Here is a 14,805-nt window from a genome sequence, read left to right as displayed (position 1 = left end):
ACAAGTGCAATTCACGTAATAGTTAAAGCTGACTGAATAAGCATAAAACAACTGTTTCATATTTTCTGCATAGCTTCCCTGTCTAATAAATTTCTTATTAACCTAAAAGCGCTAATAGTTATAAACTGTACACTGATGAGAGAGGTGAACATGTAGGATAAAGTAATTACCATAAACCATAAATGTTAAAGAAAAGCATTTCCTTTCCCCAGAGCATTTCGAAATTGGCTGTGTTTAAGAGGGTAATGTAGGTCCTTGTGTGATTTTGTTACAAGGCACACGTACATCTGTTACAAGAGCTATAAAAGCAGAGGCAGTGCAAATCCTAGGAGTGCTGGCAATGTGAAGAGTTGGTTCTCTTTGCCAAATGAGAGCGAGGGAGACTTGAAATGTGGTATTTTCCTCTAACAGACCAGGTTAAAGCAAGCTATTTAATGAACACGATTCTATGATAGCAGTCTCAGTATGGAAAAGTTTTACCATGGACCTTGAATTATTAACTCAATGTCTCTACTCTGCACAGAAGAGAAGTGGAGTGCTGGAATATATTTTTCTTTCCAGTTTAAAAAAAAAAAAAAAAAAAAACCACACCACATGGTGTGGCTGGCTGCTATCCACAGAGACTTGGTTTCTATCCTCACCTAAAAGCACTAAGGACCTGCTCCACAGAACCTAGTCAACTAAGGCCTGGTCTACACTTAAAAGTTTTGCTGGCATAGCTATGTCAGTTGGGGTGTGATTCCCACCCCCTCCCCCAATCCCTGACTAACACAGCTATGCCGGCAAAATCCCTAGTGTAAACACAGTTAAACTGGCAAACAAGTCCATTTGTCAGTACAGGTTATTTTGTTTGGGGGTGGGGTGGGGAGGATGGTTTTACACTGTACCAGCAAAAGAACTCTTTTGCCAGTTTAATCTGTCTCTCCATTTGGGGATTTGCCAGTATACTTCTACTGATAAAAGGTATATCAGTATACATGTAAGGGTATACAAGCTGTAGGAAACCAGGGAGCCAAAGAACAGCAAGACCCCAATCAAATCTCTCTTGCACAGTCTCAAACAGAAGGGAGAGGAGGTCTTTTGAAAGGCATTAGACATGATTTACACCAGAGAGAAAACACTTCTGGGAAAAAAAGAGTGGGAGCTTGGTATTCCCAGAGGACATACCCAAACATGAGGAAGCCTTTCTTCTAAGAAAACTGTAGACTAGAATCGGAAGGGAGGTTTACCATTATACCAGTCAAATCTGTACAAGAGACCATCCTCGCTAGGATACCACCTGTCTTAAGAGACCTTCCCAGACATACTAACAGAAGCTCTGGTCCATCTTTGATAAAGCCTCCTCTGTTAAGCAATGCCACAGCGTTTCATATAAATAATCTAACAAATTCATACATTTTTAGTTTCCCAAAAGAGCAACAAAAAAAAGGTAGTTACTTATTTCCACATTCTGCCATAAACCTATATAAAAGCTGATTTAATTAAAAAGAGCTACACACAAACTGAAGAAGGATCATTGCTTCCTTTAACCTAAAATTGCTTCCTTTAAAATAATCTGATCTCTCCCTTGGTATTAACAAAAAAAGAAACTCTGACCTTCTATGATGTTTCACTATCATCATTCCAAACAAATCGGCATCAGTAATTTATGGACTATGGTATGATCAGTGTCATGGAAGCTTGTCAGTCACTATTAAACCTGGCTCAGTTCACTGAATTGAAGTGGTCTAATAAAATAAGAATGGATATTTTATTGATATTTTCTGCATTATGTAAAGAAAACTGCATTCCCTGTCTGCTTATAGCAGTTCTAATAAAATGATGGCTGGTATTGAACAATTTAAGCTCATTGTAAATATGAGCAACAGAAGCTCAGCAGGAACATGACTTTTTTTTTAATATAAAATCTTCAGGGGGTGCTTCAGTCGATTCTGCTTGCTAATCCTTAAAATCTGCAGCATTTTGATGATTAAAAATGGTTTTGTTCAAAAGTAGCTGAACTTTGGATAAAAGCAAAACTAAGAAAACAAACACATACAATTGCTCTAGTAATTTTTCTATATTCTCCCCTCTTTTATTAAGATGGTATACAAGAAAGTAAGTGTGACGAATGCGGGAATTTGGGTAATATTTATATGATGCCTGCATACACCTCAGTTTCCCTCTGGGCTTTGCATAGCTATGCACTGAGTATAAAGGGAAGAGATGAGCAGCCTGTTTGGAAACAGAGTTATTGAAGTCTATATATGTGCATGGAGGATTCAAAGAGACAATGGAAACCCCAGACATTGACACATAGCGACTGACAGTCAAGAGGAAGGAGGCTTTCCCCACCTCTCTCCAGAGAAGAAGACCAAAAACCCAAGCAGGAGCACAAAGTGGACTGGTGTCAAGTGTCTGTGTTAAGAGTGAGCTCTCAGAGACATAGCACACAAACACCTGGAACCAGGGGCACAGAGAGAGGAGGCCAAGATGGCTTCTAAGGAAGCATGCCTCAATCTGAACTCTATCTCAACCTTTGCCTCTCTCTGCTTACCTAATGATGTTCTCAGGTGGCAATAAATTGTTACCCTGTTTGAAAAGGCTGCCTAGTGTCACTTCAGATTCTCACTGAGATATTGCGTCCTGGAGGAGTACAGGACAAGTCTCCCGCAGGAGTTTGGTTTGGCTGAATTCGCTGCCGGGAGCCATGGAGGGAGACAGGGATCGCTGGTGCCCAAAGGCCCAGTTTCAGAGTCTTGGAGGTCATGCGCCTGCCCTTGAGGAAGTGTGTGGATCCTTGGGGCTTGGCACACTAAGGGGGTCACTCTTAGGGAACTGGTTTTAGGCTGGGGCATAGACCAGATCCAGTGAATCCATGACAGTGAGCAACTGATAGCAATGACTAAGTATAGCACAGGTGGAGGGAGCATAAAAGGTATAAAAATGCCTCCACTTACAGTAGAGGAGGACTAACAATATTTTGTCATTATTCAGTGCTTTTCATCCACAAACCTTAAGTATTTTATAAAAGGTGGGAAATTATTACCACCATTTTACAGAAGGGATAACTAAACTATCAAGGAGATACATAATCTGCCCAACAATAAGGTAGGCCAGAGGCAGAGAAGGGAACAGAACACAAATCTCCTGTTTCTCAGGTCCATGCTCAGTCCAGTAGATCTCAGTTGTCCCCTGGCTAATAGCCATCTCTCTCAGTCTCCTAAACTGTGTTTCCCACAAAAGAACAAACAAATAAATTCAGCAGTCCACCATTTAATCCTAAATCAGACAAATATTTGAAACAGATTGGAGAAACAAAGGTCTGGGATCAGCTGGTGGTGGCAATACCTAATTGTTGCAAAAATGTGATATTTTGCTCAATCAAATATACACAAATTGGAAATTATACTAACCCAGGAGGAAAACACAAAAGCAATGTAGCAAAAGAAAACCAATTTCTATTGTAATGCTCTCACACAATCTGTCTGCAGAGCAAACTCGTGACTAACAGCTGCTAGCAGCAAACAAATGGAGAGAATCATTAACTGAAAACTCGTGGCCTGATTTTCAGAGGTGATGAGCACCCTCAACTCTCCCTGAAATTAGCACTTCTGTGCCAACTTTAAAAAAAAAAAAAAAAAAGAAGGTACAGAAATATAGCATCAGCAAACTGAACTATAACAAATGCCCACCAGATTCCCAGATGCTTCGTATCATAAACAAGTTCAAAGTGTGGAGGAGAATGTCTTTAATCTGTTAATTTGTGTTTTCCTCAAATAAAAACAAACAGAAATTATTCTGAAAAAGTCACTTGCCAATGTTTTTAATCTAGGTATTTGATGTAATTCAACCTAATATACAAGAAAGCTATCAAAATTCTTTTAAAACTCGTTGCAGATGGTCTCAGTAACATTTCAATAAATTGTTTTGAAAGAAATAGTGCCTATTTTTTCCAGAAATGCATTTGCAAGTATACCACCATGCCAGCTAACTGCAGTAGTAACTCAAGCTGGCTTCATGTTAATGATCCACCCTTATCTGTTCAAGTTTTACTGAGATTTTTAGAAAGCAAATAGCACTCCCTCAAACTCTCTGGAATGGAATATTGACTGTTAACAGCCAGTAGACTGTAAGGTATTTTTCTGCGTATCTCCTTTACGATATTTTATTTGCAAAACTTAAGATTTTTTTCAGAAGTGTGAACAGCCTTTTTTTTTTTTAAATCTCATATTAACCCATTTCATACATTTGTTTGCTTTTGCCAAAAATGCAATTTGCATCTACAGCAGAATCTCAGAGTCACGAACACTTCAAGAATGGAGGTTGTTTGTAAATCTGAAATGTTCATAACTCTGAACAAAACATTATGGCTGTTCTTTCAAAAGTTTATAACTCACCATTGACTTAATACAACTTTGAAACTTTACTATGCAGAAGAAAAATGCTGATTTTAACCATCTTAATTTAAATGAAACAAGCACCAGATTCTTTCCTTCCTAACAGTTTGTCAATTTTTTTTTAAACTTTCCCTTTATTTCTTAGTAGATCATATGTAATACAATACTGTACTGTATTTGCTCTTTTTTTTTTTGTTTTTGTCTCTAATGGTGCCTGACTGCATACTTCCAGCTCCAAATGAGGGGTGTGGTTGACCGGTCAGTTCATAACTCTGGTGTTCATAACAATAAGGTTCTACTGTATATAGAATCGTAGAAGCATATGGCTGCAAGGGACCTAGTCCATCCCCCCGTGCAGGACCAAGTATACTTATACTATCCCTGGCAGGTGTTTTTAAATACCTCTAATGATGGAGATTCTACAACCTCCATTAGCAACTTACACCAGTAATTAAGAATAACTATCCTTAAAGTTAGAAAGGATATGTCTAACCTAAATCTCCCTTGCTACAGATAAACCTCTTCTTCTACCTTCAATGGACATGGAGAACAATTGATCCCTATCCTCTTTAACAGCAGCCCTTAATGTATATGAAGACTTATCAGATCCTCCCTCAGTCCTTTTTTCTCAAGACTAAACATGCCCCGTTTTTTTTGTTTGTTTGTTTGGTTTTAAACAACATTTCCTCTTCATAGGTCAGGTTTTCTTTAAAAATAAAAAAGAATATCATTTTTGTTACTCTCCCCTGGACTCTTCAGTTTGTCCGTATCTTTCTTAAAGTGTGATATCCAAAACTGGACACAGTACTCCAGCTGAGGCCTCATCAATGCCAAGCAGAATGGGACAACTACCTCACCTGTCCTACATATGACATGCCTGTTAATACCCCCCAGAATGGTATGAGCCATTTTCGCAACTGCATCATGTTGTCGTCTTATATTTAATTTGTCATCCACTATAATTCCCAATCTTCTTCTGCAGTACTACTGCTAGGCAGTTATTCCCCATTTTGTAGTTATGCATTTAATTTTTCCTTCTTAAGTGAAGTACTTTGCACTGGTCTTTACTGAATTTCATCTTTTTGATATCAGAATAATTCTCCAGTTTGTCAAGGTAATTTTGATTTATCATTCTGTCTTCCAAAGCACAAACCCTCCCAGCTTGGTGTCATCTACAAATGTTATAAGCATATTCTCTATTCCATTATCTAAGTCATTAATGAAAAATGTTGAATAGTACTGGACCAGGGACAGATCCCTGTGGGACCCCACTATATACATCCTCCCAGTTAGACAGCAAACTATTAATAACTACTCTGAGTACAGTTTTTCAGCCACTTGGGCACCCACCTGATAATTATTTCATCTAGACCACATTTCCTTAGTTTGTTTATGAGAATGTCACATGCAACTATGTCAAAAGTCTTACTAATGTCCAGATATATCATGTCTACTGCTTCCCCCATCCCTATCCACTATGTAAACTATTTGCACTTTTTCCTCCTGGGTTTTCATTTAAAAAACAAAAACAAAATATTTATACCTGTCAGAAACCAACAGTTTAAACCAGAGTTAGGAATAGCGTAGATCAGGGGTTGGCAACCTTCGGCATGCAGCCCATTAGGGTAATCCGTTGGTGGGTCGCAAGACATTTTGTTTTATTGACCATCCGCAGACACGGCCCCCCACAGCTCCCAGTGGCCACGGTTTGCCGTTCCCAGCCAATAGGAGCTCCGGGAAGCGGTGGCCAGCACGTCCCTGCACCCCGTGCTGCTTCCCACAGCTCTCATTGGCTGGGAACGACGAATTGTGGCCAGTGGGAGCTGTGGGGGGCCATGCCTGTGGACAGTCAATGTAAACAAAATGCCTCGTGGCCCACCAGCAGATTACCCAGCTGCGTGCCGAAGGTTGCCGACCCTGGTATAGATTCTACAGCTGCTGTCACAGGGACCAAAAATTGACCTTTACCTTAAAGGAACAAGTGAGTCTAATGTTTTTCCTTTAAACTATTTTATTTCTTAAGCATTTGCTTGAAGAGAGGTGTGGGGGAGGGCAGAAAGATTGCATTTTTGCTGTTTTATGGTATATAGAGGAAGTCAGAGAAGTTGAAGGGGTGTATGTGTGTGTTGGGGGAGGTAGGAGTTCTGCATGTTTTTTTTTTTTTTAGGGTAAAAAATAAAAACAATCAGTAATGTCTTATGTTTCCCTGTTTTGCTTGAGGTCTTTCTCAGGAGAGACGTGCATTGGGAACTTTTTCAGCCCTGAGGTGAAGGAGGACATTGGGGTGAATCCTGAACACAGATCCTCCTTGCAAAAGAGGAAAAAGATCTCAGTTATTCTACTCCTTTCACAGCCTCCCAATGAATAACTCCAAGCTCTGCTCTTTTACTCCTCAGCTTTCCACAGCAGCAGCATCAAATGGACATGACTCTTGAAAGTTTCACAACTTCCCATATGATTCTGAATAGCAGCACTGACCAAAATCTTGTCAGTCTGCTGCTGCTATTGTTGCTTGGGAATGCTATGACCACCACCACTGCTGGAACCATCATCTTTTGACTCCGGAATTCAATATTGCATCAATTTATGCTTGGTTCACTTTGGAAGGATATGCTCACAACCACATGGGCTACACCCTAATTCTCTTTAAAATTAAAGCTTAAGTTTTGTAGAAGTTAGTGGCTTAGGTCTTTCTCACACACAAGTGGGCTCCTCCCACTTGACACTAAAGAGCAAGTGCGGTGGATTTCAAGCAGTGTGTATATGTACTACGTTCTTTTTCTGCGCTTCCATGCTTATAAAAAGTAGTTTATTAAAATGCTGTTAGTTAGTTACTTTCCTTTTAAATGCATATTGCATCATTTTGGTTCAATGGGGAAGCTTTTTAATTTTAATGGGAAAATGGGTTTCCCAGCAGGAGCAAACCTCCCAAACTAGAGGTATTAAGTAGGGTTACCATACGTCCTCTTTTTCCCGGACATGTCCGGCTTTTCGGCACTCAAACCCCCGTCCGGGGGGAACTGCCAAAAAGCCGAACGTGTCGAGGAAAATGCCGCCAAGGCACTTCCCCTCCCACGGCAGTTCTGCTCCTCCCCTGACTCTTCGGCTCTGTTTAAGAGCCGAGCTGCCCGAGCGCTATGGGCTTCAGGCAGCCCCCTTGCCTCCAGACCCCAACCGCCGGCCGGGCACTTCCCCTCCCGGGCTCCGGCGGCGCAGGGTCCGGAAGCACAGGGGCTGCCCGAAGCCGGTAGCGCTCGGGCAGCCCGGCTCTTAAACAGAGCCGAAAAGTCAGGGGAGGAGCAGAGCCTCCCGCCGCAGCGGCTCTGCTCCTCCCCGACTCTTCGGCTCTGTTTAAGAGCCGAGCGCTACCGGCTTCGAGCAGCCCCCATGCCTCCGGACCCTGGGCCGCCGGAGCCCGGGAGGGGAAGTGCCCGGCTGGGGGTGCAGGGTCCGGAGGCAAGGGGGCTGCCCGAAGCCCAAGCGCTACCGGCTTCACAGTTTGCCGGGCAGCCTCCAGACCCTGCGCCCCTGGCTGGGCGCTTCCCCTCCCGGGCTCCAGCTGCGCTGGGGAAGCGCCGGCCAGGGGCGCAGGGTCTGGGGGCTGCCCGGCAAACCGTGAAGCCGGTATCGCTGAGGCAGCCCTTTCCGCGTGGCTGGGAGTGGGAGGGAGGAGGGGGCGGAGTTAGGGCGGGGAAGGGGCGGAGTTGGGTGGGGCTGGGGGTGGGGAATGGGCGGGGCCATGGCCCGTGGAGGGTCCTCTTTTTTTATTTGTTAGATATGGTAACCCTATATTAAGATATTTATCATCATGAAGGGAAACATATAATGAATGTTGTTTAAGTTAAAATGTACTGTAAATGTTATTAATTATGTAGAGAGGAGTCTAAAATCCATCTGAAATAGTAAAAAGGATTTGGCATGTATGTGGATGGGACTGAAAAATTAACGCGTTCTTGAAGCACGGGAGGAGAATGAAAGCACTGTTTAAAGAGGAGTTGTGGTTGATTATACAGCATTATAATTGTATATAATTCTTTTAAAGGCAAAAACAAAAAAAACAAAAACTCCACCACCTTTGCCACCTCCCCCAAAGACCTTACAAATAAAGGGCCTGCAAAATCTCAAATCCCACTAGCTGCCCTGTGTAGGCATGCCAATAAGTCTCCATGCAAGTGCAGGGGTCTGCCTGAGTGGATGCAGTTGCAAGATCAAAGCCTTAAAATACATCTGTTTTGAAGCAGTCTGCAACATAGAAAGTTGCATGGACCTAGCTCTTCCAAATGTCAGTGAAGGGTAAAGAGCACAGACTGGTCATGCTTCCTAACTGCCTGTATTGCAATACAGCAGTTGGAAAAATATTGTTTTCTAAAATTGCTGGAGGGAAAGCTAGAGTTGTAACAGCTTATTGCATTAGGCTGTTACCCACGCTCAACTCTGAAACATCCTCTGAGAGGAGTTTGATCTCAGGATAATTCTTAGTGAATGCTTATGTGCAACACAAATATGGGGTATGATTTCTCACAATCCATGTCTTTGTTCTGCACGTCAGAGATGCCATCAGTCAGAAGAAGAGTGCATTTCTAGAATGATGGGGAAGCTTGCACTACACTTAATGGGGAAAAGCATACCTTTAACTAGCTCCTAGGATTTCAAACTCTCTCTCTCTCTCTTTTGGATTGGGATGGGGACTTGAAAAATATTAACTATATTGCACTTGTCAGATATTGTATAAACATTCTAAAATGTACATAGGGAATATAATCAATATGAGTTAGAGACACCATATTTCCTAAGATTAGTAGTTTATTTTATTTAGCAGATCAGTTCATAAATACTAATGTCAGACAGCTTTTCAAAATTAGGAAGTACTGAAACTAAAATACTTCAAAAAACTAATTTAGCAACCAGCTAAAATAGAACAACACAAACACCAAAAGCTAAAAGGTAGGTGGTTTTCAACAGTCTCTCTCTCTCTGTGTGTGAGTCATGCAACTTTCCTAGTCAAATTTCCCTCATCTCTAAATCAGGAACAACTATTTTATTAACCATATCATAGCACTTTTCATAGAGAAATCTCAGTATGTTTCATGAAATTAAAAAATTACCATTTTATACATAGGAAATTGAGCCAGAGAGGTTAGCGAAGTTGCCCAAGGCCACATAGCATCTCAGTGACAGATGAGAACAGAACCCAAGTCTCCTGCATCATACTCACTGAACCATGGTACCGCTGAAAAAATACATACATTCTGGTATGCTTCGTTAACCATAAAAATAATATTTAAGATATTTCACTATTAAATGCTTTGAGCACACAAATCTTCAATGGCTTGTTAAATATCACTGATCACAGAGTTATGTTAAATTTTTTTTTTCATTCTGAGTCACGTAAAGAAAGGATAGTTGGTCTTCAAAACAAAACTAGGAACACCTCTCTCTCTCTCACACACACGTGTCATATTTCCTCATTTATCAAATACAACTTAGATAAATTACAAAAATTAATGTATGGAAAGGAAACTTAAGTTAGGATTTCTCTGGGCCTTTCCCTTGCATATGAATACAATAAAAGATTTTTTTTTTTTTTTTACATTTTGTTATTTTTAGTAGCAATTTAATTCATGAAAAATCTGATACGTGTAGCAGTCACCACTGCTAGAATTTAGGAAATAAAACATCACTACAGATCTATAGTTTAGGTGAACAAAGAGCAAGATACACAGCACTATCACCCAGCACTTATGAAAATACCAGAAGCAATGGGGAAGAAACCACTGTCACAACATTTGAAAATATTACTGCTTTGAACTGTTTTTGAAGCTATTCAAACAGAAATAACTATGAGAGCAATGATAGCCATCTGTTAAATTGTTTAATGCTACTCTGCTGTACAGTACAGTACAGCTATACAAATAATGGTGGTACAGGAGCAATTGTTTCAATTAAACAATTCAAATCAATTAGCCATCAATGAACTACAAAGTCAGTATTTGGAGACTCAATTCACAAAATACTTTTAAAAAATCACTGACTGATCATTTCATTTTCAAACTCTTACCGGAACATCAAAAACTTCCTGGGTATCATCCAGCATCTGGATTTTGATGGAGATAAGTTTTCCTGGAGGTGTCATAGGCAGTTTCTGTCCATGTTCCAATGTACTGATCCCAGCATTTTCCTGAGCTCCTAACCGGGATCCGGCTGTTGGTCTCTGCTCTGTTTCACCCATGTTTCAAAAAACAAGTTTCTTAAGTCTGATAGAGGAAGAAGGATAAAGAAAACAGAAAAACAGAAAACTCAGTACGAAAGATAGCTGATCAAAGGCATTAGAGTACATAAATTTACACTGGAGAATTGCAAAACATTTAACATTTGATGTAATGCTCTACAAGCTAAAATCAGTGATACAAAGGGGAACGAAAATACTCAAACCTCATGCTTTAGGACATAAGCTAATCACCTGCAGCGGTCAAGAAGACTTTTAGGAATGTATCCCTTATCCCTCATATTATAGCACTGCACAAGGTACAACTTTCACCCTCTTCTAGAGGCCCACTCTGGAAGCAGGATATATATGAGAGAGAGAGAGAGAGAAAAAGCAAAGTTTCAACACTTATAGCTGTTTTTATGTTCTTATGAGCCAGACTGTCGACACCAACAGCAGCTCTAAGATTTTGATGTTGGTGTTGTCCCAGGATAAGGTGGTCAAGAATTGTGGGAATCAGGTTGCTGTAGCATTAGAACAGTAGGGTTGGATCTGAAAAAACATAATCACCATGGCATAGCCAAGCAAGTGTCAGTTTTGATCTTTCACAGGATCCCAGGAATAGGAGTGAAGACCAAGGAGAGCACCTTGCCTCATCACTTTAAAGACACACCTTGGCCAGTACCTTCTTGCTCACATAACCCCCCGCAGAAATTACAATTTCTTGTTTGCATTTAAGGCAGTTCAACCCCAGTGAACTAGATGTTAAAAGAGACTTGCTATCTGAGTTTCCATTTTTCTGCACTACTTTATACACACTTTATAGCACACTTCTAGCATACAAACTGTCCTGTTCTACAAGGACAAGAGCTGCAATGATCTGGGACAGCATGATTTTTCATTAACTTGCATGACTTTGAATTTTCTTATTCAATTCAAGAGTCATCCATTTTATCTGGCAAACCTCACACATCATTCTAGAATTGTATTTCACTCTTTTCCTTTGTCTTTGTGACATCTAACTGGGTTTCTGATGGAGCCTGCTGCTACTGTCTATTTGTCTAGCTTGGTAATTGCATTTCCATTCCTCATGCCTTTTACAAGCTGATCAATGACCATTAACAAGCATGTCACAAACAGGAAGAATGGAAATGTAACTTTACAGCTGAACAAACATGCAGCAGCAATAGAGCCAATCATTCTCCAGATTTTCACTTGGGGTCAAAATGCTGGGGAACTTATGGAAAATATATCAGAAAGGAACTACAAATTATATATTAGCACAACATATTACCAGTGCCACAAAATATTGAAAAGAAATTGGAATACTGAAATAAAATACCAACACCTCTGTAAGAACAGATGAGTGGCACGAAAACAGTTCTGCCTTATACAGAGTACACCATTTATTCCACATCACTTTTCCAAGTACTTAAAAACGCTTATTTTGTAGGGAAGAGGAGTTTTTCCCTCTTCCCAAATAATCTGTCCACACTGATATTTTCATATGCACAAGGTGGCCTGGGGATCCAACCTCAAAATGCCACTATTAAACACTGCACTGCCAACTTGCAAAAGTAGCGAGTAAGCTGGGTGGGAGGAGAGCACAAGAGCGGGTTATGGGAGAACACAATTCCACGCTTACAACTGAACAGGAACAACCGAGGGGCATATAAGCATTTAAGTAAAAAACCTTCAGACAGCACACTTAAAGATGTCCCCTATGGGAATATAGAGTTGTGTCTTTCACTGTACAAGTTAAGAACTTGTGCAACAGAACAGAAAAGGGACAGACCGTGCTAAGTGTCAGTACGGAGATTATGTTAATATATAATTTAACCAAGTGCAAGCCAAATGTTAACACAAGCGAAATCATTTAGAAATTATTTACGAATCAGGAGTGTTCTGCAAAACAGAGGATCTGAAAGTGGCTCCATGAGACAGGAAATGCAACATTACAGCAAAATATAGAAGGTACAAGCTACCCAAGTGATGCTTCCATCATCACCAGGGTAGATTTTAAATCCTTTACACACACGATAATGAAGATAACAGGACTACAGTTCTTACGGAAAAAACAACTATTCCAGGGAGAAAATAAAAGTAAAAATCAGCAGCCAACATAGCTCCAGGAGAATCTGCTCAGCAACAGGTACTCTGATACCACAGCAATAAGTACAATATACATTTCTAGATTAGAGAGATATTATCCTATAAAGGACAAGAGGAAAAACAAATGGACTCTCTACACTATGAAACTAAGTGTTTCTGCCTGATTATTTAACCATTGCTGAAGCCTAGAGTTAAAGCATTAAATATTTATTATTTCTACCTCAGTGTCCTTGGGTACTACTAATTGGGATTAGGGCCCCATTATGTTAGGTGCTGTACAAACACAACAAAAACAGTCCCTGCCTCAGGGAGCTCACAGTCTTTAGTATTTACCTCTCTTACTATCCAAATTAAACAAATTGAGGGAAAGGAGGGGACAAGATAACAGTAGTGACTGGTGCAGTTAGGTAAATTAGTAAATATGCATTTTATCTGTTACAAACCATCACCTTATTCCTGAGCACACCTCCCCACCTGCTTAACTTTAAATTAAGCGCATGATTAAGTGTTTGTGGGACTGGGGCCTAGGTTAGTTTCCATCCACACATTAAGAACAAAAAGATGTTAAAAACTGTGCTTAATCATGTGAATTTTATAGTGGTTTAGACAGATCCAAAACCAGTTTAAATTTGCAAAGAAAAGATACACACAGAAAGGTGAAAAGAAAAAATATCATAAGAATGAGATAAGAGTCCAAAAGATCAAAGGATTTGACAAAATATCACAGGGAAAATATAAGACAACAAACCTATTAACAAGTGAGTGGAACTAAGTTAGTTCCAATTCAAATTGACTTTTTTTTTATTGTTAAATAGAAAGGGGTATGGACAATTAGGATTTAATAAAGATTTTTTAAGTGCTACTATTAAAAAACAGCTATGGAAACATTTGGAAAACGTGAATGTATTCAGTATAATGTTCCAAATGAATGCTGTTCAACTTAGTGAATTGCTGACTTTTATTTTTAAAAAAAGTCAGTCCCCTGCCTCCCTACTTCTTATTGGAGAAGACTAGGTATGATACAGATCTTCAAAAAGGAAGAGCAAGAGTGTTTGTGAGGGGGAAGTGATTCAAGCAATTATCAGCAAGTATATCTAATTTCAATGCCTAGTAAAATATTTGGAAGCAAGCAATTTCAGAAGAGACCTAAAGGATGACAGTGGATATCAGCTTGCAAAGTAATGAGATTTTTGGCTGAATATACTTCATGGAGAAGGGAGTAAAAATATTTTCATACATACCTGTGATGAGAATGCCCTTATAAACTATTCATCACTGGTTCTAGGCACCTTAATATTGGGAGAGGGGGGAGGAGAGAGAGGAAATAGACAACTAGAAGGAATTCAGAGAAGATAACTTAAAATAATTAGGGAGGTCTTGAGGGAATTTACTTATCACGAAAAAATAAGTGGATATGCATAGCTAGGCTGAATACCAATGGAGAGGAGGTGGGAACAACAAGTCTGCAAATATTTAAAGGTGTAAACAACAAAGAAGATGGTGAACTGTTTAGAGTAGCAAAAAAAGGTATAACTAGGAGTAACAAGAAGAATGAAAAATTTCTGCAACAGTAAGAAATCAGATTATCCATTTGAAATAAAGATACACTTACATTCAGAAAATGTACATTATTTGTTGGTTAATGGTTTGCATTCATACTCAAGTGATATTAAAACTATTTGTGATTAGAAAGTGAAATTTCTAAAAAGTATTGGGCTGATTTATTTTAACAAACCAAAAACAAACACACACACAAAATGTTTGCTCAAGAACAAAGTACAATAGTAGATTTATGTGTAATTGGAGATTATAGGCATAGCAGCGATGAAAGAGCCTATGAAGTAATTCAAACATAATGCACATGGTTAGAAGTCAATGTGGTGAGTGGCAAATGTTCAAACCATGCCAAGTGAAGTGACTAAATCAGCTATGTTGTCTGGGAAGTGAAGACTAGAGAAAATACAAGTAATCAAAGTTCATCTCTTGAGTTGGAGTCACCACTCATCAGGTAGGACAATCCAGGCTAAAATACCCAGATGAGAGATTTACATTTTTTTAAATAAAACATAAATACATTCGGAAGGAAGGGGTTGTGAAGGGAAGTCTAGA

At 39.7% G+C, this 14,805-nt stretch overlaps 1 protein-coding gene and 1 long non-coding RNA gene across 6 annotated transcripts in view; one reads left to right on the top strand and one right to left on the bottom strand.

Moving 5' to 3' along the window:
- Nucleotides 1–7,226, top strand: part of LOC128828101 (uncharacterized) — a 32,884-nt gene extending 25,658 nt beyond the window's left edge. The window contains exon 2 of the long non-coding RNA XR_008443160.1: nucleotides 6,600–7,226. This is a non-coding gene — a long non-coding RNA (uncharacterized LOC128828101). The remainder of the gene's footprint in view (nucleotides 1–6,599) is intronic.
- Nucleotides 1–14,805, bottom strand: part of FARP1 (FERM, ARH/RhoGEF and pleckstrin domain protein 1) — a 346,392-nt gene that overhangs the window by 276,346 nt on the left and 55,241 nt on the right. For all 5 annotated transcript variants that reach the window (XM_054012427.1, XM_054012444.1, XM_054012453.1 and 2 more), the window contains exon 2: nucleotides 10,438–10,633. In XM_054012427.1, coding sequence (XP_053868402.1) covers nucleotides 10,438–10,608 — 171 coding nt within the window. In that variant the 5' untranslated portion in view covers nucleotides 10,609–10,633. The remainder of the gene's footprint in view (nucleotides 1–10,437; nucleotides 10,634–14,805) is intronic.

The sequence above is a fragment of the Malaclemys terrapin genome, chromosome 1 (assembly GCF_027887155.1).
Source record: "Malaclemys terrapin pileata isolate rMalTer1 chromosome 1, rMalTer1.hap1, whole genome shotgun sequence".
Lineage (NCBI taxonomy): Eukaryota > Metazoa > Chordata > Testudines > Emydidae > Malaclemys > Malaclemys terrapin.
This window is presented reverse-complemented; position numbering and strand designations above follow the sequence as displayed.